Genomic DNA, 23,791 nt, shown 5'->3' with positions numbered 1-23,791 from the left:
GCTGAAAAATAAAGTTACTGCCAATCAAAAGCTTTCCAGATGATACTGAATATTAGATCAAAACCTGACAGCACTTCCCTGTTTTCGTTCATGCATTCATTTTAACAGCCCCAAACCATGACAGAGCCTCCGCCGTGTTTTACACATGGCTGCAGACACTCACCGTTGTATCTCTCTCATGACCTCCTCTGTACATATTAACAATAAATTGAACCAAAAATGTTTCCCTTCATTAAGAATGGCTTTTTGACAGCCATCCTCTCACTGAGATCATTTCTGGTAAGGCTTCAGCGAACAGGAGATGGATCAGCAACACGTGCTCACTCCCAAAGCGTAACAATTTATGCTAGGTGACAAATCGTCAGTATATTAAGCTTCCGGCCACACACCATATTACGAGTTTGGAAAAATTAGGAAACACGAGAAGCTTTTGAAATTAATCTACACATGTACGTTACTTTAATCTCTTTGGAAAACACTATCTAACATGATTAAGGTGGTGGTTAAGATTAGGGATAAGGTTAGGGTTAGGGCTGGAATACACGGCCGGAGCGTGCGTTACGCGTCGTGAGTGAGAACGAGCTGGGATCAGCTGAATGGCCAGATGCATCAATCAGGTCCTGTGTCAGATCTTTGCTGCATTTTTTCCCTGTTTCTAAAAAACGTGACTTTCAGTTAGCGTTCATCAGCTGTAGATATTTTTAGGCCAGGCTTTTCTGCTTTTTTCCCTCCGTTTTCCCAGTTTCGTCAATTATTTGTAACTTCAGAGATGTGCCAAGATTTTGGCTAATAGCTGTTTAGGAAGGTGCAAAAACACAATTGTATCCCGGTCACACTGTGCTGTCGTTTTTCATATATTGAACTAAAGAAATGAAATCGAACAAATTGTGTATTTTTGGGACAGGCTGCTAGTAATAAAATGCCTAAAGGTTGTCTGTTATATGTAGACACAACCCTGTGTTAGGTGTCCTTTTTTATTCTTGAATGATTCACAGGTCAGTGATAGGTGACTTTACAAAGACTGGAGTGTAAATGAGGGAAAAAGCAGCCAAGTTCAAAGAAAAACTTTGAAAGACGTTCAGAAATCCTGGAGAACTATTGCTCAGTTCCACCCTAAAAATGACAACAAAGCCTGGCTCATTGGAAGCAAAATATAAAGAAACATCTAGAGGCTCAAGACTTTTGCACTTACTGTACGTGAGAGAAATACACTTTTTTTTCCTTAAATGCTACGGCCACATGATGTGAAGTTTTAAAGGCCGTTTTTCTGCCCCTGCTGGTCTCTGCGCTGCTTCCAAAGAGGCCTTTGTGTTAGTTTTATGCTAGACAGATCTGAACATCTGCCTCTGCTCAAAAACAGGAGCTTCACTTTACAGAATTGTGTATGTTCAGAGCTTGGCACAGGAAAAGTCAGATTGTGTCGCTGAAAGTGAAAAGTTTTTTAGCTATTGAATCTTTTTTTTTTCAGGTGGCAGGGCAGGAAGAGATCCTCAGCGTCTCCAAGGACGACCTGATAGCCTATCTGTCCAACGACAGCCTGAACACAAAGGCCGAGGAGCTGGTCTACGAGACCGTCATCAAGTGGATCAAACAAGACCCCAACTCTAGAGTACAGGTAACGACGCACAAAGTTAACGAGGGTGTTTTTGGAGTGTGCGAAACTTTGTTCTTCCAACACGAGCACACACTTCCTGCACCACGAGACTAAAAGGCAGCCAGTTCTCGTTACATCTGGCAGAACAGTTTCCGCATGCGTGCCGAGCCGTGTTAGAGATCGGCCCACCTCTTCCTCTCTTCGCAGAAGTGCACGGCACCAAAAGCCACACAAGTGACTCCCCGTTTTCTCCCGCTAGCGCTCATCAACTTTGTGCTTCGGATCCAGCCTAACGCAGCAGTTGTTCGTAATCCCAGGAGTGCTTTGCCCTCAGAATGCGCTCTATTCTTAGTTACACTTCATTTGTTTGTGAGACACTGTACCGCATGAAAAGCCTAACAAAAACAGCAGACAGCCGCAGCCCTCTCTGCGCACGCCTAACAGGTGTTTGATTTATTCCTAGAGGCTGTTAATCATAATCAGAGGTTATATCCCCGAGATGGGTATTGACAGTCAGGTGCAAGCAGGTCGGATTTTAACAGGCACAGAATCGATAAGCCTCAAGGTCAAAGCATCAAACGCCCGCCACATATACGGAAAGGTAAATGGACTGCGCTGTAGACGGATATCCATTCAGCAAGGGGGGGGGAAGAAAAAAAACCTCAGGTTGTGCGATATTTATGGACTGGGTCCCAAAACCATGAATTTAAAGCTGATGATTTTAAAGTATTTTATAGCTGTTTTAAAATGGAGAAAAGATTGTTATCAGATAAATTACACCAGTCCATCACGGCAAGAATCACTCCTTCAAAGTAATGTCTTCTCACCAACCAGCAAGTGCAGGGAAAGGCCTTATATCACCCGGATCAGATTTGGTGCAGACCTCAGCAATCAATGTTTCTTTATTGGCTCCTGCTTTTATGAGGCACATATGTCAATATTTGAATTTTTCACCTTTTCAGATTAAACATTTAGCGTTTATCCTTTGATATGTGGCGCTGTAGTGATTTGGGGTAAATCCATCAGACCTGCCAAGCGTTTTTTTGTTGTTGTTTTTTTGCAGTGGAGAACCTTAAAGTATTTAGTGCTACACAAAAGGGTAAGGAGAAACTTTTAAAGCACAGATCGTGATGGGTGCCGGAAAATGAGAAAGCAACAGTATGAAAGATGTTTTTTTTTTGGCATCGCTCTCAATCTCTCCCACTGATAAAGCCTTTAAAATTGAATTTTTGTAGCATCGCTGATAGAAAGGTTGAAAATTCACCAATAACCATAACAAGGCTGGTACACAGTTTTTAGGAGAAGCGTACGATCCCTGTCATCTGTGTCGAAAACCTCTAGCAGGCTCAGTCCGGCCAACTTCTCCAATCTCACACTCTATTGGAGAGGTGCAGAGGTGACTTACTCAGATGAAGTAGAAGAAATTTTCCCGGTTGTCTGAACAACCCGCCGCACTGGTTCCTGAGACGAGGCACCCGGGGTCACCCCCCGTCTTCACGGGGAGACGGGAGAGAGTCGGCGAGGAGGAGAGGGGGAGGAACCGCGAGCGAGGGAAAGAATCAGAGCGAAGCAGAAAGACAGAAACGAGCGAGAAACGTGTTGGTGAGAAAAGAAGAAAGTGGATTGGAAAAGGAGCCCCTGTGTTCTAATCTGAAATCCAACGGTTTGCGTCTCTGCACACAGCCATGACATCCAGGGAGCCGAGATGTGATTGAGCTCACGGTCAAGCTCAAATCTCTTGCCCGCGTGTAACCAAAGAGAGAGAAAAGAAATAAAAAAAAGACAGCTAGCAAACTCTGGTGTCTGCGGCGAGGACAGGAGCATACGGAGAGAAGCGCGTCACATGATCTGCACATGCCGACATAGATCTCAAGCCATTTATATGCATGTAAGAAAGTTTTAGGAATCCACACGTTTCACAGTCTGAGTAAATATTTAATATTTTACTTGCATACAGATCTCCACTGCCCCACTGTGAAATTACACATGCATGCACTGAAAGTCCCAGTTTTCCACCGGCACAGGATGTGGGTGGAGCAGAGAGGCCCGCTCGCTAATGTGACCTGATTCATTTATCAGCGCGTGAATAAATGCAAGTGAATGTTAAGATTGTGTATGTAAAATATTAATATTTATTCACGCTGCGATGTACACATTTGCATAGCAGTTTGATCTTCTCCAGTTGGTACATGTGTGTTTGGATTGCAGTAAGTGCTCAAGTGCACACATTTGTGAATCTTATTTCCCTTTTTTTTTCTTCCTGTCGCACACTTGTGACCAATTTGAGAGTGAAAGAAAAAAGAGAATAGACTTCTTGTTTTATGCCACAAGAGAAGGTTGGATTCATACCCAGTTCGGCTCCACTTTTTAATGACATGTCAGGGCAGGATGTCACAGAAAAAAAACGCTCGCATTCATCCGAGCATGCGTCGGTTCTGTGCGGCTTTGCGGGTTTTTGTGTGTCTGTGCATGTGCTGCGAGTTGTAAGCTGCAGGCTATAGAGTGGAAAAGTGGCATATTGAAGGCACTGGGTAAATAATATGCAATTTTCTCTCTCCACTATGCTGTCACTAACAACCGATGGCACCGGGAAACGGGGGACCCGGACATCACTTAGAGACAGAGGGAGAGCATTTGAGCGTTAATAATGGTTTGCTATGAGACACAAAGCTGCTGAATGAAAGTACAGAACTGTTTCGGTTCTCTTTGAATGGGTATCATCGAAGGTGTGCCACCCTTCAAGCGTCTGTATGTGTCTGTCTTTACAACTTAAGTGAAAGGGGAGTTAGGGAGGCTTCAAAAGAAAAAAAGGAAATACCCTTTTTGGAAGAACGTATTCCTGAAGTGACTGTTATTTGACAGAAAACGCAGCTATAGCTGATTAAAGAGGACCTGTTATGCACTTTTGCTGCTCCAAGTTCTTCTTCTTGGACCTAATTAGAGGAACTTTGCACAAGTCAGAGTTCAAAATAATCATTACTTACGTTATGCTGGCCTTTGATGTAGCCACCCTCCCTTCAAGCCTTCAAGCTCACCTTAAAGTCTTGTTATTAGGCTGCCCATTGTACCCAACAGCTAAACACAGTTTTGTGCTTACAGCCAGAATTCTGTGCCTGAAATGACCATATTATAGAGAGATCTGCTGTCTGTAATGTCATATGACACCAAACATTTACAGCAGTCTGAAGCTTGAGCCTTTTTCTCTTACGTATACGTGCTTATGTTGGTATTTGAACCTTCTGCTGCGTTTGATTTGAGCATTCACCATTTTTACAGTATAATTCATGTGACATATACGACATGTACACTGAACTTTATTTGGTGTACCTTGCTACTACCAGGTTGGACCCCCATTTGATTTCAGATCTGCCTTACATTTTTGTGGCACAGATATATCACGGTGTTACACAGTTGCTGCAGATTTGTCACCCTTCATGGGAATTTTCCATCCCATCCCATCCCAGAGGTGCTCAACTGGATTCAGATGTGGTGATTATGGAGGCCATTTGAGTGCAGTGAGCTCACTGTGGGGAGGCTTTGGCTCAGGTCATCTACTAATAGGAAGGTTCGATCTCTGGCTGCATAACAAAAAATATCCTTGGGCAAGATGCTAACCCCAAGTTGCTCTCTGATGCATCCATCAGAGTATGAATGTGTGTGATAAAGACAGAGAGCAGTTAAGTAGAAAAAGCATAGAAGACAGTGCTACCATTTACATTAATATCATGTAGGAGAAATTAGTTTGAGAAGATTTGAGCTTTGTCACATGTCACGTGGTCTTGAAGTGCTGGACATGGTTGGTAAGAACTCTGAAATTGGCTGTGGTGTTCAAATGATGCTCCGTTGGTACAAACGGGCTCAAAGTCAGCCAATAAAATATCCCCCACTTCATTACATCACCAGCAGCACTCTAAACTATTGATACAAGGCAGCATGGATCCTTGCACCATACCATGTGAATGTCTCAGCAGACTCATTAGATGGGACAACATTTTTCTACACCTCCACCTCCAAATCTGAGGCCATGGTCATCAGCTGGAAAAGGAGGGTGGAGGGTGGAGTGCCCACTCCGGGTCAGGGACAAGTTCTTGCCCCAAGTGGAGGAGATCGACAGACTGCGTCCGCTGTACCGGTCTGTTGAGGTGAAGAGAGAGCTGAGTGTAAAAGCGAAGCTCTCAATTTACTGGTCAATCTACGTCCCTACCCTCACCTATGGTCACGAGCTGTGGGTAGTGGGCTTCCTCCTTATCTCCTTAGAGATAAGGTGAGAAGTTCGGCCATCCGGGAGGGGCTCAGAGTAGAGCCGCTGCTCCTCCACATCGAAAGGAGCCAGTTGAGGTGGTTCGGGCATCTGACAAGGATGCCTCCTGGGCGCCTCCTGGGTGAGGCGTTCAAGCCATGTCCCACCGGGAGGTGGCTGGGGAGAGGGAGGTCTGGATTTCTCTGCTTGGGCTGCTGCCCCTGCGACCCAGCACCGGGTAAGTGGAAGAAGATGGATGAATGGATGGTTTCCTATCCTTTGCTGACAGGACTGTCACCTGGTGTGGCTGCTGCTTTAGCCCACATGCTTCATTAGCAGAAATGCTCTTCTTCATACCTTTGTTATTTGAGTTGCCTTTCTATAACCTCAAAGCATTCTGGCCATTGTCCTCTGACCTCTTAGAAGGTATTTTCATCCAGAGAACTGCTGCTCACTGGATGTTTTTTCATCTTGGGATCATTCTGTGTAAACCCTAAAGATGGTTGTGTGGGGAAACTCCCAGTAGAGTATGTCTACATGCCTAAATGCACTGAATTATTGATATATGATTGGCTGATTAGCTTAGGCAGATGCATTAACAAGGTGTATCTAATAAAGTGGTTCGTGTGTGTCTGTCCCCTTTTTTATTTTATATGCTAGTCAGTGAATCCAAGAATAACCTGTATATTAATATGTGATTCAGGGGTGAACATGGTCATTGTAGCCTGAAAACAAGCCTTACACAAACGTGCGCGTGCATACAAACATGGAGTTTTTTATGTGCAAACTGAGTAGTCTAATCTCACGAGACAAAGGCTGGAAGAAAATGGTTTCCAGCATCATGTTTGCTCTCTGAAGGTGCTGACGGTGAGAGACCTGTCCTTCCTTTCACCTAGCAGTCCTTTGTGGGATAACACATCGCCCCAATTATAACAGGCCAGCTTCTGCCAAATCCCTGAATAGGACCTCCATTACGCTTCTCTTCAACATATTTCATAAAGGATCCTATCTTGCCAGGTGACTCAACCTGACAAAAGAGGCTGATTAATTGGCTCTTTGGAAAGCGGCCAACTAATGTAACAGCTAAAAAGAACAATTAATGGTGTATTTTTGTGATAAAAAAGGCCGGGCTGTCCATTAGAGAGGACCTGCTGTCCACTCATCAGAAATAACAATGGCCTAGCGTGACATGTGCAGCTCCCCCGCCCAAATTAATATAGTTAAAGGTATTACCTCTTATGCTTATAGGTTGCTGCTGATTATTATTTTTTTGGAGGGTTTGTACAGTTGACTCATGTAATGTGGTGATTTTTTTTTTTTTTCCCTCCAGCATTTGGTGAGAAAAAAATCATTTTCGCAGAACAAATGATGCTATCATTATGTAGTTAGAGTATTAAATAATCAAAGACATAAATGCTTTGAGGCTGAGTTAGGATATAAACTGAGTTTCCCTCACAGTTTTACGAATCATTTACCTTCAAAACTCCAAATGACCCTATCGGCGCAAGCATCACTTTTAATTTAGTACTTCTCTTCTTTTAGGCTCCAAGTTCAAATTAGAAACTTTTCATCTTCTCGAGCTCCTCGGGGAACGGTTAATTTGTTCTTTTTGTTGTTGTTTTTTTCTGATAAGAGGCGCTTTGTCACAGCAGTAGTCCTTGAAGAGGAAAGTGAAACTGTTGTAGAGTCCACTGGCAGCGGGATCTGTGACGTATGTGCACTTTGAAGAGGCCGAGCCGGGCAATGGAGATTGATGCGGCAGGCAAGGTTGGCCACTTTCCTCCGCTCTTCTCTCCACTTTGTCTCCGTGGCACACAAACGCACTCAGGGGCTCGCTGAGATGTCATCGTTCACGTCCCCATTTTCGTACTCAAAAACGTTCACACAAGAGCGAGAATCGCTCGCACGCAAACTTCCAGAGCGGACGGGATCAGTGCGCCCCAGACCTCCGTTCTCATCGGTGCCCTTAGTCGTCCCAGAGCGCGCTCGGTCCTGATGTGTGCAGCCACTTTGAACCGCAGCCACTCAACCACCGCGGCTGCATGCCCAGAACAAAGTTACAGCATCTGATCTCCTCCGGGCGCGCTCATGAACACACAACAGCTGCGTGACATGCGATTCGTGGAAAACAAATGAGGGTATATGCTCACAGGACGCCACCATTCTCAAACCTCTGCTATGCTATCGTCTGTGTTATTTAAGGGAAACGCTGTAATTACTGGAATCCACTCGATGTCAAAGAGAATTCAGTTTGTCAGAAAGTAAGCCAAAAACTTTTATGTTAATGTGAAGAAGGCAGCCGTACCTACAAATATGTTTCTAATGAAATCAGCAGAAGAAAGCTTTTAAAACATTTTTTTTCTTTGAATGAAGTCATGCTGAAACAGGCCTCGGAGGACAACGCATTGCACCTGTCAGTAGTTGCTCAGGGCAGCATCGAGCGTCTGTCGTCCTTTACGCCTCTCTCTATACCCCCCCCCCCCCCAGTCCCTCCTTCTGGCTGATATGCACACACACAGTCATGCAAGCAAAAGAGCACAAACACGCTCAGCAAAGCATCACTTGAATCCAAATGAAGTGCCATTTGCGAGAGCATATTTTACTTGCTCATAATGTGTTACCAAAGGAAAAAAAGGCCATGCATGTATTTACCTCACAGAAACCTGCTCACACACACACACGCACACACAAAGGGGTGCAGAGCCATGTTTGTTTCAACTGAGTGGGTTTTGTTAAGGCTGTGAGGGCAAACATTTAGTTCTTGCGCTATTGAACACACACGTATAAGTCAGTAAGCTTGTGTGTGTGTGTGTGTGTTTAATTTTTAATGCAGGGTTGTGTTTTAAGTGTTGAGTCGTCCGTTTTTCACAGTAAAGCAGAGGAAATAGATAGGACCGCTCCTGTGTCATTTATTTGATGCCTCTGTGGCACTCAGTCATTTTACACACACACACACATGCACAGTAAGAAGCGTTAGTCCTCACTGACAGTAGTGGAATGGGAAATGCTCAGTGGACATTTGTCATCTTTGTTAGCAGCTGGCGGCCTCCCGGCTGCTTCTCTGCCGGCACTGACAGATCTGAGAGGCTCCCTGTTAGACACATTATCCCTGCCTTTCACGAGGCTCAACCTCCTCCGTCCACCTGCCCAAATGTGTGTGTGTGTGTGTGTGTGTGTGTGTGCATGTGTGAGGAGAAAGAGAAGTTTCGAAGTGGGCTGTGCAGCAGTGTTTCGGCAGTAGACGCAGTCTGACGAGGCTGCGGGGCATGTGTCTCCACTGACACTGACCCGGTGTGCTGTTGCGTAGCGGGTCATCGTGAGATTGAGTCCATTAGAGAGATGAAGTCAGAAGGTGTTGTCAGGGCTGCGTATCAGAATCTAAGTGGATATGAATACAAGCTCCTCGTAAATGCAGCTCATCCAGTGAGGATGGAACAGGGGAGGAAAAAAAAAGCGAGAGTGGGCAGACAAGCTAAAAGCAGTACCTCCATATGTCCTCAGTCTCCTGTGGATTCTTTCCATATGTTCCACGTTTAAGAAAAAACTAATAAAAACATCAAACTCCTTCTTAGAAATCTGTAAGGATCATGCACAGTAGGCTTGATGTCTTGCAGTTGGCACTGTAGTGGATATAATTTGCATCCATTAGATGCCATCTCTGTTTAAAAGTGCACAAGGATTGCTTGGATGAGTAAGCGAGAAGATGAAAATGACAGGTCACACCATTCGTCTGCAGCGAAGGCGCCCGCATTCGCTCTGCGTGCGCCTGTGCATGAGAGACTGATTGCTTGAGAGCTTGTTGAAGATGGAGAGAAATGGAGCCGGATACGTGGCGCCTTTCCTCATCTGCTCAGAGGACGTCACCCATTGGTCTGAGTGTCGCGAGGATTCTCGTTTACCTCGGGGTTCATGTCGCACGCATGCACACGCATAGACAAATTAGTATGCTCATTAATGTATGTACTCTTCACTCATGCACGATTGCAAAGTCTTAAAAGTTAAAGCCCAAGGAGTTTAAATACCAAATCTTTGATTTACTTATCTTTGGATGAGCTTTGATTCATCCGAGTAAACCTGATACACATGAAAAATGTCAACTGGAAGAGTTAAGTTCAACTTAATTATGAATTTGCACAGTGAAAATGTATTTTTCACGTTTCCATGGTGTGAAAAAGATGGCTCCAACATCTAGGTGTGTAAAGCGCAGCCACGAAAGAATTCCTGTAAATTTGGATTATTCATAAAGCCCATCAGCTGGTATGGTTGCAAAAAGAAATCTAGGAAAAAGCAACTATATTCCAGATGTTTGTCGTCAGTAAACACTTTGCTAATGACTTTGTGGACTCAGATGTTTGTTTTTAAGTCTTTGCTTTAAGCTAATATTTACATTTAAAGTAGAGCAGCGGGGTATAATCTGACTTGTGACTGCCTTTCACAGCGTCATTGGTTTCTCAGTCATATCCTCCTCTCACTCGTGAAAACTGGTCTCAAAAGAGATGTGATGAGGGAGGGACGTGATGCTGAAGTGGAGGCTTCGGAACTTTGTTAGCTGCTTGTTAGTGCAAATTGAGAATCAGAAAGCTGGTTTAAGTGACTTTGAAGGTTGACGTGCTGGGATTATCCCCCACAACCCTGACAAGGTGTGCAGAAGAGCATCTCTGAACACACAACATGTCAAGCCTCGAAGCACATGGGCTACAGCAGCAGAAGACCACACCAGGTACCGCCGTGTCCGCTAAGATAGGCTCACTAAAATTGGACAACAAAAGATTGAAAAAATGTTGCCTGGTCTATTCGGTGTTGCTTCTTCCTGAGACGTTTGGGTCGAGTTGGGGAGTAATGGAATACATGTACCGGCGTTTAAAAAGGTGGTATTCAGAATACAGTTACTTTGTTGAAGTAAATGGATTACAGGGCGGTCTTTTCCTGTTTCATATGTTAGGCTGTCTCTATTTTTGGTAATTCCACACCAGTGGAAACCCAAACAAAACACACATTAAGAGAAGAATACATTTTAAACTCCACAGTTTACCTGTATTTGCTGAATCCACAGTAGGTCCATAATTCATTGAACTTTTGTCGTTTTACCTCTGTGCACAGCCACAGCTGATTTTAAATCAGGTAGTCAGCATGTAAGCGAAGTGCAGACTGTCAGTTTTAATTCACAAAAAAATGTAAAGAATTTTGCATCACCTGTTTAGAAATTACAGGCATTTTTTATACACAGTCTCCCATGTCCCCCTTTTTCATTCAGCATGTGTTCATAATGCTGAAATGTTCATGTTAAACAGGGATAGTGGTTTTACTGTTATTAATGTTTGCTAGTAAGCATTAAGCAAACATATGACTGAGACTGACTGGACTGTAGCTAGTTTTTGTTTGCTTTTGCAGGTAATTTGATCACCAAGCTGGTATCGGTCCATTTTTTTGGGGGGGGGGCATGATGCTGGGGCAGATTAATTCATACGCAGGCAAAGAAAAATCTCTGTTTCATAGTAATCCATCAAGCTGTTGTTGAGAAATTCCTTTCAAAACCATAAATGTGAAGCTCATTTGTTTTAGAAGACAAACAGCAGCCTGAGTAAACAGTATCTGCAATAATTTCTGCTTGACTAGTTTCAATAGCTGGCATGAAGCACGACTTTTTTCTTCTTTTTTTTCATGGGGTCTGACACTTTGGATTTGAATATTAGCACCAAGTGTGCAACTCTACTTCATTTCCATGCCGATATATGCATGTGTGGGAGGAAGAGCGACGAGCGGGGAATGGAGGTGGAGAGAGAGAGAGGCAGAAAGTGAAGAAGAAGTGGGAGAGATAGGGAGTTAGTTAGAATTAGAGATGGAGAGTAATTCTTTTTTAGAAATAGACGGACAGAGGGAGAGGGATGGCGGAAAGGGAGCTGAATTAAGGTAGAGAAAAGCTGCTAGGCACTCTTTCCCACACACACACATACATAGGGGATATCCTACACTGTTTACAGTGCAATCGAGTCAGCGGCTGGTTTATTTAATCAGAGTTCAGCCTCAGAGACTATACGTTGTCTTAATCTCCTTAACAAGATTTACCAGCCAGTCAACTTTTGGACAGAACACTCCGAACAGAATCCAGCAACTTTGACCACAAACAGCACAGGATGAAATCAGCGCGGTCATAGTGGATCCACTCCTGAATGCACCCATCTGTCTCTGGCTGTATTTACACGCACACGTGTGTGTCTGTGCACATGTGCGAGCTTGTTTTCAGGCAGATTTTTACCTGTATGTGGAAACAGTGTCTGTCCTAACCTTTTTTGCAGAGACCAGATGCTCTCTTTGAGGTAGTTTCACTGTCATTAAAAGATATTTGGCAAGGGAAGAGAGGCTACAACAGATGTGGCTTTATAGGTAGCTATGATTTGCAGATGGTACAGTAGGATGGTTTTGCTCTTTTTTTTCATGTTTGTTTAAGGAGACGTGAGTAAAAGAAAGGTGTGTGTGTGTGTGTGTGTGTGTGTGTGTGTGTGTGTGTGTGTGTGAGAGAGAGAGAGAGACTGAGCACTAAAATGGGAGTGGTTCTGCAGCGTGTGTGTGAACCTCTAACACAGATGTCCATCACTCCTTGAACGCTCTAGCTACTGGCTAGGAAGACGGTTATAGGCATGCACGCACAATTATATTATAAGTTAAATAGGGTTTTACTAACATTATGAGTTCTTGAAAAAAGCAGAATTAAATTACAGTTACTAATCAAAATGTTGACGATTACTTAGATTGTATGGTTTTTATGCTTACACGAATGCAGCAACATTAAGGTTAGGCGCAGGTCTGTTTATTTCTGTATACACTAAAAGGTTAAGAACAGTTTATCTGCCAATCAGATCGTTGCAGGCTGAGACGGGTGGCCATTTCCCCAGACAAGATCGCCTTCAGCGCTGGAAATTTACCAATATTTCCCTCATAAAATTTGAAAGCGGTTCTAATATTACAGTAAAAAGTAAAGCTTGTTTATCAGCGGTCACCATCGAAATGCTGGATATTAGATGTGAAGAACTATCTAGACCCTGAGGTCTTCGCTTCATTATGACTCAATTTAAATTTTTTATTTTTTCATTTTTAGGAAGTTTTAATTAGGTGCTTGCTTTGATGTGTTAATTAAATGGCTGTTATATGTCAAAAGTAACCTTCCCAACTGGTCGCAGGCATTTTTAGAGTTTCCAGCTCAACTGAGCTGTGTGATGTCGGACTGCGAGCCAGTCCACCTGCCGTTCCAAATAAGAGCAAGGCTTCCAGATGTGCGCACAGGCATTCGAGCACATTTATTTCTGTAGTGCCCTTAGGGCACCACCTGGCTGAAACTGCCCCATATACAGCTTTAATTTAGTTCTGAGGGCCAGAAGAGTCAGTAGAGGACCTATTTCTGATAACCTGCAGATTTCTGTGCGAGATTTCACGAGCCACATGAATTTTAAACACAACAAAATTCAATATTTCCTTCTTCAGACTGTTGTGTTTTTAAAGATATTTATCTTAATGAAAAATTACTATTAAATATGGCCTTTTAACATTTCGCCACAGCCGATTACAGGTATTAATAACTTGATAGGATGTCCGAAGAGGTGTAGGTTGAAGCAGACTTGGAGTAAAGTACCTTGTAATGGAAGTCCATAGCAGTAAGCCTGAAGCTTAAGTCCTCCATTTGAGTGTGACATGACTCTGTAACTACTGGGGCAAATCTCCCACTATGGGGGCACTTTAATTGGAAGTAGTAGCTTCTCTTGAGTAAAGAAGTCTTCCCTTAAGAATATTGCAGAATGCTAAGGAGCTTGCTCTGACTTCACCTTCTCTGTGTTTGAGCTGAGGTGCTCGGAGCGATTGCAAGTGTTTATGTAGGAACTGAGCTGTTTGTTTGATAAACTGCACTGTGGCAATTCATAGATGAGGGAAACAGACAGTCCCAAACGCAGGACAGCGTTTTGCTCCGAGCGTGCTCACAGAGAGGAAATGTCATCAGCAGATTTCTCTGGCTGCCATAAAACCATCACTTCGTCTCTCCCACCTTGTCTTTCTTCAGATCGTTCGACGTACTTTTATCCTTTTCTGCCTTGCCTCCTCTTTTCCTCCCGTTGTGTCATCACTTGTCTTCCCACCCCCCACTTCCCATGCCCTATCTACTTCCTCTCGCGCTTGTCTCTCCGTCTTTTTGTCCCGCAGTCTGACATCTTATTTACTTCTTTCTGGTCAGATGAGCTCAGGACATCGCTGGAGAGCAGATGGGACACATGCCAGACTTAAAAGGCCTCAGGTGGAGGGGAGAGAGAGAAAGGGAGATATGCTTAGGCAGTGTCTGCTTATTATTTATACTCGGCTGAATGATGCTTCTCTCAGCCCGTTGTTCTGTCGCCCTCCCCGCGTGGCTCGTCTGCACCGCTCTGAGCCAAAGGGTCAATGGGGTCAGCCTCCACCCAACTCTCTGCCGCTCCGTCCGTGCTTGTTTACAGCTTTTTACTGTCAGCGTAGACGAGGCTCCCGTGGGGTCGGCGGTGAGGTGTGAGGGGGGACACACATACACATGTACACACAGACTGGAGGGGAGGCAAAAAAAAAAAAATTCACTCAGCAGCCAGAGCTATAGACAAGGTTGCTATAGCAACAGCCTGTCCTACCTCTGAGCTGAACACCTATACAGTATAAGCATAAATGCATGCACGCCCAGAGATGAAACAAACACAAATATGCTAAAGTTGCTATACTAAAAAGATTCCCTCCCCCCCCATTACCTTCAAAGCCTAATTGTCATTAACCAGCTCGGCACCGCGGGAAATTGATGGTGCCAGTTTTATGTTACAGAAAAAAATTTAAAAAAATCTTGCTGGTGGCACTGCAGCATCTTGGCTTGAATGGGCTGTGATTAGCCAGAACTGGGTCTTAATTTAGCTGCAAAAGAGCATTAGCTGTCTCATGAAAGATTTTTATTTGGAGATGGGGGTGGTGGGAGATTCCCACCCCACCACCGCCCCCCGCCAACAGTGTCAGCTGTGTCATCGTAGCCGAATGCACCTACCAAAGTGAGATGAGGCTCGGATCTTACTGTAAACTTTCAGTTCAAAACAAGTCTCCAGAGTTCCTTTTATTTGCTTTTTTGGAAAATTACTGGGGAAATTCAGTCACTTCAATCTGTGAGGACTCGATTAGGCATTTTCTCATTTTTCTCTACACGTTTTAGCATTTTTGTCCGATATGAGTGTAGAAATTTTAGAAAATGCGTGCAGGGTTTCACTACATCTTTCAAGTTTTGACACTGACGGTAACAGAGCTAATGGTCTCGCTACTGCCAGGTTTCCTCACGCTAACGGTCCCGGCTTTTATCAAACATTTCTTTTCCCAGCAAGAAACACAAATGTTGGCTATACAGCAAGAACACTGTTCTTTGATCACTTCAACTAAAATGAATTCAAACACTGTTAGTGTTCGGTAAATTGGAACTTTATTAACAATAACACAACTTACAGTCAATTTGAAAATTTTTAAAGAACCCAACAAACCTAAAAAAATGAGGTGAAAAAGAACCTAAAAGAACATTCACACACTCACACTCTGATGGATCTACCAGGGAAACTCTTGCTTAAGGATATTTTCAAACGCAGTCATCGAGGAGACTGAGATCAAACCGCCGTCCTTCTAATTGGTGGACAACCCACTCTGTTTCTTTATTTAGATCTCTTTCAGGTTATTTAAGCAGCACTCACTAACTGCAACCTGGAACAAGTAATGACTCTCTGTTCCTTTCCCTCCTTTTATGTCTCTCTTATCAGCATTTGTCAGAGCTGTTAGCGGTGGTGCGTCTTCCCTTCATCCACCCGTCCTATCTGCTGAACGTAGTGGACAACGAGGAGCTGATCAAATCTTCAGAGGCGTGTCGCGATCTGGTGAACGAAGCCAAGCGTTACCACATGCTGCCTCACGCACGGCAAGAGATGCAGACGCCGAGGACCCGCCCCAGACTTTCTGCCGGTACGTGCGCACACATAAAGCACAGATAAACTGACGTCCATCATTTGTGCCCTGGCCTCGGTAGCGGTCACGTGATCTGCCTCCCACATAACTGACCAGTCGGCGCTGTCGGCATCTGGGCGCCCACACGCTCACACATATCCTCGATTCATATTTTACTGCAGCAAGGTGACCGAGAGGTCAGGGCTCCACACGAGACGCGGGCTCGCCAGTGCACTGGATTGATTTTTTCTTTTAGCCCACAACTCAAAGGCGGTGATTTAGAACTCGGTAATGTTTTGCACACAGCTACTGTAAACGCTCGAACGTACATGTGGGCAACGGGTCACGTATCCAAAAGTCACGACACATTTTACTTTCAGAAGTCGCTCAAACGGCTTCTGCATCGAGTCTGATTGAGGTAACCTTGAAAAGTTAAACACGGCCAGCTGTAGTGGCTTTCCAAGGATTGTGCAAGATGCTATAAACTTTTATTAAAGCAAACCTAGCACATAAACAACTTTCTTAACAGCAGCTAGGCACAGTAGGATTTCTTGCTTTGAGATTCTTGGAACTGGCCGATCATTTGCTCTTCTACTGCAACCCAAGTCCAAGACAGTGTTTGTTTACATCGTTAAAATCAAAGGATAATTCCAGAAAATTGGAGGGCGCCTGCAAATTGCTTTTGGCCGTCAGATTTCTTTTTCCCCGTAGGTCGGCCAGGATCCCGTTCTTCACCCTGTAAAGCTTTACCTAATTATAGCGTCTGCGTGGCATTATGAGTTTCGCACCAGCACACCTTAGCGTTCAGCACAAGTCATTTCTGCATGGTAGAATAAAGATAATTGCCTAACAAATGGGACTTTATGCAGGTCAGTTTACCGAGCCGACTCTGCTCTCCGGCCGTGGAGTTTTTGAAAACATGGGGAGGTCAGCCTTAGGTCAATATCTTATTCTTTTGCATCTTTAATCCAGCAGCACGAGAAGAATTATCTGTTTCTTGAGAGAAGACATTTGTGGCGTTACATATGCTCACCTTCATCCCATTACTCATCCTCGAGCCGCTAGTTTCTCTTTGTTCTCGGCACTTTCTTGAAGCATTTTCTGTCAAGGCGCATTTTATAGTGTTTGGTATGTGCATATCTTATGCCTTCTACATCCCCCATTATGCAGGCTGAAGTGTGTATTGATTCCCAGTTGCTTGTGGCTCTGTACAACAGAATTATATAAATGCATAAATGCTGCCGGGATGAATACATTCATGATGCATTATACCCCAATGGCTCAATGAATGAGAAATATATGTAAGTTTTTCCGATCAAGTTTTGAACTCCCGTGAAGCTAAAACACTTATTATGACTGACTGTCTGAGGCATGCATTTAATCAGGGCGTCACTGCCGAGAAGCCTGCGTTCTAATGCACTGAATGCACCTTTTCTTGTTTGGGTTAGCAAATGCTTTTTGCATCATTTTAACATATTTTACGATGCTTAAGCGTGCACGTGATGCCAAACGCGCTTGTTCGCCTGCCTCGCTTCTGTTGCTCAACCATCTGCTCCGCTGGGCAAGGTGGGTTCTGCGCAGCGGGGCACGTCGTCGCTGGGATTTCACCGCAGACGAGGAGACGGCAAGAAAGATAAAACGATGAAGACTCGAAGGAGAGTTTGAGGTTGTTCGGTATCACTCGCGTGTAGGCGAACCAGTGATAAGGAAGAACAGGAGGAGAGGTCACAGAGGGGGAGAGAAGCGGATCAGAAATGAAATTTGAAGGGCAGACATTTGATTGAGTTTATTCCTTGAGCATGCGTCTCCTTGTGTAAGCAGTAAGCTAGTGTGTGTGTGTGTGTGTGTGTGTGTGTATTTTAAATGTGCACAAGCAGATGGGGCACCACCTGAGCTCGGTTGATAAGTCTGTCATGCGGAAAAAGAAAGGAAAACTGCCATCCGTGAAGCACTTCTTGCTGAGCGCAGTCAATCTGTGAACTTGTGAGTCGCGTGCATGCGTGGGTGTGTTACAGTGTGCGTGCGGACACACGCCTCACACCTCCATTTCTTTACACTCGAGATAAATTTGAGTCGAATTGCACTTTTTCCAGCCTTGAATTTTTTTTAAGTTATTCTTGCGGGACATATTTTTAATTAACATCCTTTCACATTGAGACTTAAATAATAAGAGTTGCGCTCATGGTGCCGGTGTTCCTCGGCCATTTGTTAGCTGAGTCCAACGAATAATGGATCATTAAGGCTGACTATTTAAAAAAAAAAAAAAGGAATAAGACAAGTCGTATATATTTAATTTCATGGGGGGGAGGAAATGAATAAAACACCCAAATTGGTTTGCGAGCCAATTAGTTTTGCGTTTTAGGAAAATCTTGTTATTGTTGTTTTGGGGTTTGTTTGTTTTTTCCAAGGATGCAACAAATGGGACACAGGAAGTTAATTAGCGAGCTTCTGATGGAGCCAGGCCAGCTCTTTATCCCCTATGTTTAGGCTTTGTTAAAGACAAGGTGTCTGTTTGGCTGGTAGGTAACAGAGATAATTCTCTGACATCTTAACCTAAGGTCAGAGTGAAAGGTAAGGGTCGAATATCCCAGCTGATGGTGGGCAAAAGGCAGGGACCGCCCAGTTCAGCCTGTATATATAAACTATTGAACGACTTAAGATCGAGGTTTGAAGTTTTTAAAATTCAACGTGTTTGAACTTTTGTTCAAACAGACAATAAAATATCTGATCAGACGAGAGACAGTTTCTAAAGTCAGATTTTTAAATGATCGTCTAACATGCACATCAATAGCATTACAAATGTGACAAGCTGTACGGTCTCTAAGGATGTCATCAAGACTTCGTGGGGATTTATGCTTGAGTGTGTAATTTACTCCGTAGCTGTGTCGTAGCGCTCACCCCCCTGGAAGTGTAGCTAAACGTCAGGTCGACGTAACCTGAAACTACTGCTGTTGGCCCGTTCAGTACTCGATTCCTCCTGTGCCACCCCTGCTGGATGGGTCGTGTGTGGGCTGCGTGGACACCCAAGTTAACACCCAACTGGTTCAAGGTCAGAGGTCACCTTTATACTGACACCTCATTTTATATCAATGAAGACGTTGTTTGACGACCATTCGAATAGGTTTGGGGGTTTTCCAAAGGTAGCTGCACAGGTAGAGACAGCCCTCACTAACTTCTGTTGCACATCCAGTCATTTTATTCCATATCCAGGCCTGAGACGTGACAGAAACCACTCGGTGCAGAAAAGAGCTTAAAGGGTTACTCCTAGTAGGCTTTCACAGGATAAAGAGCTAGTAACTGTGTAAAGTACCATGTTGGTCAGCAATAGCTGTTCTGCACGCGGAGCAACATTAGCATTAATGATTTTGTTTTTGTCCATATCATCAGTGTGCATCCACTATTCACTCTCCTTCTCGCTGTTTTCTGAGAGTCCTGGTATGTTTATACTGTTTGAGCTGTTAAATGTACCAGCTTTACTGAACACGTAGCAGAAAGTGGCTTTTCTGAGAGAGTTTCTTACTGAAATCAGTTGCCGAATGCCAGGAAACAGTCTTGACGAGAGAGCAGTAAGAATTTAATGAAGTAAAAGAAATGTGACTTTACAGCCCATAAAAACTTGCCAGTTTTTTAAACATACTAAAAGGCACCAGAGGGTAGAAGTACAAGCTCCCATTCCTAACTGTACATAAGTAAACAACAGCAAATATTAGCTACTTTCTTAATATAGATGTATACGCTTTAGATATGGTTTTCTTTTTTTCTGAAGATACTAAATGTGCTTGTGAAATTTCATTTGTTCCAGGGTTTTGCTGAATTAAGCTAATAAATCATGACAAGTGTAAGCTAACCGCTAATAAGAATATTAATGGCCTATGAAGATACACGCTGCAGTGTGCTTATAAGATGGAATAGCAGGAACTTTTTTTTAAGTTTAACAGAAAGTGAGACATTTTAATGAGTACTTGCTCCATTAGCTGCAAGCTCTAAAAAAAATAAAAAAGTTATTTCTATTGTGGCTAAACAGAAGCAGCCAGATGGTTTTCACACATCCCTTAATTGTCTTGTTTTTGCCAGGTTTTTCTTTATGTAGAATCCTGCTGTGCTGCAATGTTGTAATTTCTCTCCTTCTCTTGCTTTTCTTTTTTTTTGGACTTAATTGCTCGGTTTTTATTGATTGTTAATCAGTCACTCTGACAAGCCCTGGCATGTCACGTTTTGTTTTGCTCTTTGCAGAGTAAATAATACTGTGTTGATGGGGAAAAAATAGAATAAGATCAATCTGTTTGTAACGATACTGGACGACGTTAGGGCAAAGCTCATTTTTTTTCCTCTGGAGACAAAAGTCGTGAAACCCGAATCACAACCGTGACATGAAGTTCATTCTTCAGCTGAGAACTTTAATTTCATTGGATGCTAATTAAGGAGCCAAAAAATGTGTTCGGCATCGAAACTGGCTCTCTGTGATCTTCAAATACAAATGCAGATTTAAAATTAGATGTGTTAATACGCTCGGTTACTGTGTGAATGTGTGCGCACCGATAGCGATGTTGCATCTTTTCTTTTTTTGCATTTTTTTTTTAAACATAATGTGCACCATTGATTTAAATGTTTTTTTTTTTTTCCTCTTGTCACCCCTAATTTCCCTCGGTTTGCTGCTGCATCTGTGCATTTTGCGTTAACTGCCTTCTGTCTTTCACATTTGGCCCAAAAAGTCTTGGGTAAAGTGAAAACTATGGGTGTCTCGTAATGAATCCGTGGCATTTTGTGTAGTGTATGTGAATCCATTAGCTGCTAATTGGTTAATTAGACTGTGGATGTGCATCTGATTAGCTGTCATTAGACTTTGCAGGGGATCGGGAGGGGATTAAACAGCCGCCGGTGCTGCAAATTTTGCCCTCAAACATTTTTGCCTTAAGTCGTATGAGTTGCACTCCAGCTTTGAGGAGTGTTGACATCCATATACAGTTTGCGTTTGCCTGCTATTAAGCAGCAAGCTAAGTTTTCTTTTGTGTGCATGCTGTGTGCGAATGTGCGTGCACCGAGACAAACTCATACATTATGCTCCCATTTCCCTCTCTCCACATGTGTCACTGTGCTCGGCTCAGAGGAGGGTGGAGAGCGCCAGGGCAAACTGTTAACTCAACCCAGCCAAGTGGAATAGCACTCAGACAAATGAGCTGTAATGACTAGGAGACGCAGGGGTCCTGCTCGCCTCATACTGTTTCTCTGTCTTTGCTCACTCGCACACACACTCACATTGTTAAAACTTTAAATGCATACACTGTGGGAGGGAATCCTTAAACAGTAGCTGCACTCTCAGCCAGCCTTTCCCTCTGTCCACTTCATCATCTGTAATCAAGCGTTCATGTATCTAAAGCTAGAAAAGTGCAACTGCAGACACATTTGCGACTGTGAGTGTCGCAGGTTTAGCTTTTTTTGTCACCCTTAATGCCAGAAAAAAAGGAGGTTGTAATTATAGATTACATACTTTTAAAGTAAGAAAAAGCTCACAGCAAATTGTTACTGACCGTTTTTACATTCCTGCGACATAAGGCCAGCCAGAAAATGCTGCGCTAGTGGTGGCGGTCTAAAATGGGTGGATTTTATTAGATCAGCAAGCACAAATAGTGCGACTTGCATCCACAGTTTAGAGACAATAAAAGCAGGCTGTTGTGCGAGGTCCTAAAGGCCCGTAGGCGTGACATTCATCTACTCGTTCACACCTCCGCCAGCCAGGAGATCCTTGGAGAGTAGTCGTAGCGTGCCACCACTGCAAAGAAAGGAGAACAACACTCACAGCTTGTAAAGAGAGCATAGAAGATCATCAGATAACTTTCTTCTGAAGTCTGCCACCTACTGCTTTTGGCTCGGGTCTGATAAACCACTCCGCATCGCTGATCCCCCTCCGGTGCTTCCTCATCACTGCTGACAGCAGTTCTTTTTGGTGGAATAATTGAATTTATTTGTCATCTTTCTGTGTGGATGCACAGCCTCAATGCTAACCATTAGGCAAAAGTGATGGCGACTGGGAGGCTGTCAGCAGTTTGGAAAGACAATTGTGTGCTTTGCTGGGTCCTTTTTTTTATGTCAGGACTTTGTTGATTGTTGTCCTGCTCTGTAATTATTCAGCATGGTTTGTCTTGTAGAGCCAATGCAGCATGAGATTACTCTGCCTCACCTCTCAAACCGGAAACGCGGGATTCAGGAGAATGTGCCAGAAATGTCTTAATCGCTCTCTGCGAAGAGTGCCCTTCAGCAGATTCCTCTTCCGATTTTATTTCTGGAGTCTGAGATTGGTATTTTAGGAGGGGGAGAGGGAGAGCGAGGGAGGGAGGGAGGGAGAAGGAGACAGAACAAGTAAGCAAAGAAGAGAGAAACTTAGATGCAGCTATGCACTGGAGAATTGGGAGTATGAGTTTTTTGATATTCTTTGGGCTTATCAGTGAAAATCTCAGCAAACACAACTGTCCCGGCTCATAAATGTAACATGGAGGCAGTAAATCCAGAAGAGATAACCACTGGTCCGAGTGTCTGCGGGGGCTGCAGCCAAAATTAAGGTTCCCTCCACTTGTCCTTTTGACTTGTGACTGCTGCCAGCCCGAGCTCCCAGGGAGGGAAAGGGCAAGGGAGGAGGGGAACGAGTGAACGATTGCTTCCCCAGCCGCTGCCAGAAACCTTGACTCATCCTGTTCCTGAGCCGCAGTTCGTGCTCACGAGCAAAGTGAACAGCATTTACAGAAGCACGGATCAGTCTCAGCATCGTTCATGCCACATCTGGTACTCTGACCTGCTGTACCTGCTGCGAGGCTGGAAGGATGCATCAGCCTCATCCAATATTCAACAGGAGGGATGGGGTGAGCCTGCTTTGGGCTCTGTCGTCGCGTGTGCTGACGGTGCAGATTGAGGCATTTGGATGGAAAGTTCATCGAATCATCAGCCCAGAAGGTTTAGATCCACTATATGTTGAATTCTAAAGGAACTGACATGTTTTTCTTTTATTGGGAAAATTTGGACAAAACAAAGTTTAAAAAATAAGATATGATCCTCATTTATGCTCGCTCCTCAGCGCCTCAGTGCCTTCCTACCACTCCCCTACAGCATCAACAGTGTGCAGCGCTTGCTAAAAAGCAAAGAAACCTAAAAAGTTTCATCCCAAACATGAGCAACATTTATTACGGTGCTATTTTGCTCGATGTCTAGGATCTTCACTCGCTTCCACCTGTGCGTTGTAAGCACGGGCAAAAAGATGCTAACTACAGTTCACTTAGTAGTCACCGGTATCATTAATAGAAAAGATCATTTTAATATTATAAATGATTTCTATTGTACACACAGAAACCAGTTTTTGTACATGTGAAGCTCTCATTGCCCATTCCTCTAGCAGTGTAGCTAGCTCGGTCTGTGGAAGGGGATTTCGAGGTGAACTGAGCCTCTAAGTGTTGTTCGAGGACACTTAAACCCTTCACGACGTTTGTTTTTCCCTTCTAAGGAGACCAGCCATCACTGCAGATTTTCAGTCAACAGATGCCCAGCAGACAATAAAATGCACACACACTGCATGAACGCAAGCACACAAGATCCATTTCAAGCACGCTCACTGCACCCTCCCTGGACTTTCCTTTGGAGCCCTTTGGCCCTCTGATCCTCACCGTAGCAAATTAACACCCCGGGAGAGAAATTATGGGATTCGGAGGGGGAAAAATGCTAAAGAGAGAGAATGGAGAGAAGCAGCTCAGATAAGAGAAGACTGCTCTGCAGCTGTCAGTGGGACTGTGATACCCAATGAGAAAAAGTCTTCATCCTCATAGTTTTCTGCACTTAAACTCTATATGAATGTATATTATTTACACATGTATATATCTATGCACGCTTTTGTAAAAAACAAAACAAAAAAACAACAAAAAAACAGATTTTCCCTGTTTTGTTTTGTTTGTTTGTTTTTTTTGTCACACTAGACGAGATGGTTGTCGTTTGTGTAGTCTTAT

The 23,791-nt window shown here is 43.8% G+C and overlaps 1 protein-coding gene across 7 annotated transcripts in view; it reads left to right on the top strand.

Moving 5' to 3' along the window:
- The window catches only part of klhl29 (kelch like family member 29), a 274,138-nt gene that overhangs the window by 185,215 nt on the left and 65,132 nt on the right, over window positions 1-23,791 (top strand). For all 7 annotated transcript variants that reach the window (XM_026142813.1, XM_026142814.1, XM_026142809.1 and 4 more), the window contains 2 exons: window positions 1,469-1,615; window positions 15,626-15,824. In XM_026142813.1, the coding sequence (XP_025998598.1) occupies window positions 1,469-1,615; window positions 15,626-15,824 (346 nt within the window). The remainder of the gene's footprint in view (window positions 1-1,468; window positions 1,616-15,625; window positions 15,825-23,791) is intronic.

Source organism: Astatotilapia calliptera, chromosome 15 (genome assembly GCF_900246225.1).
Source record: "Astatotilapia calliptera chromosome 15, fAstCal1.2, whole genome shotgun sequence".
Taxonomy (NCBI): Eukaryota; Metazoa; Chordata; class Actinopteri; order Cichliformes; family Cichlidae; genus Astatotilapia; species Astatotilapia calliptera.
This window is presented reverse-complemented; position numbering and strand designations above follow the sequence as displayed.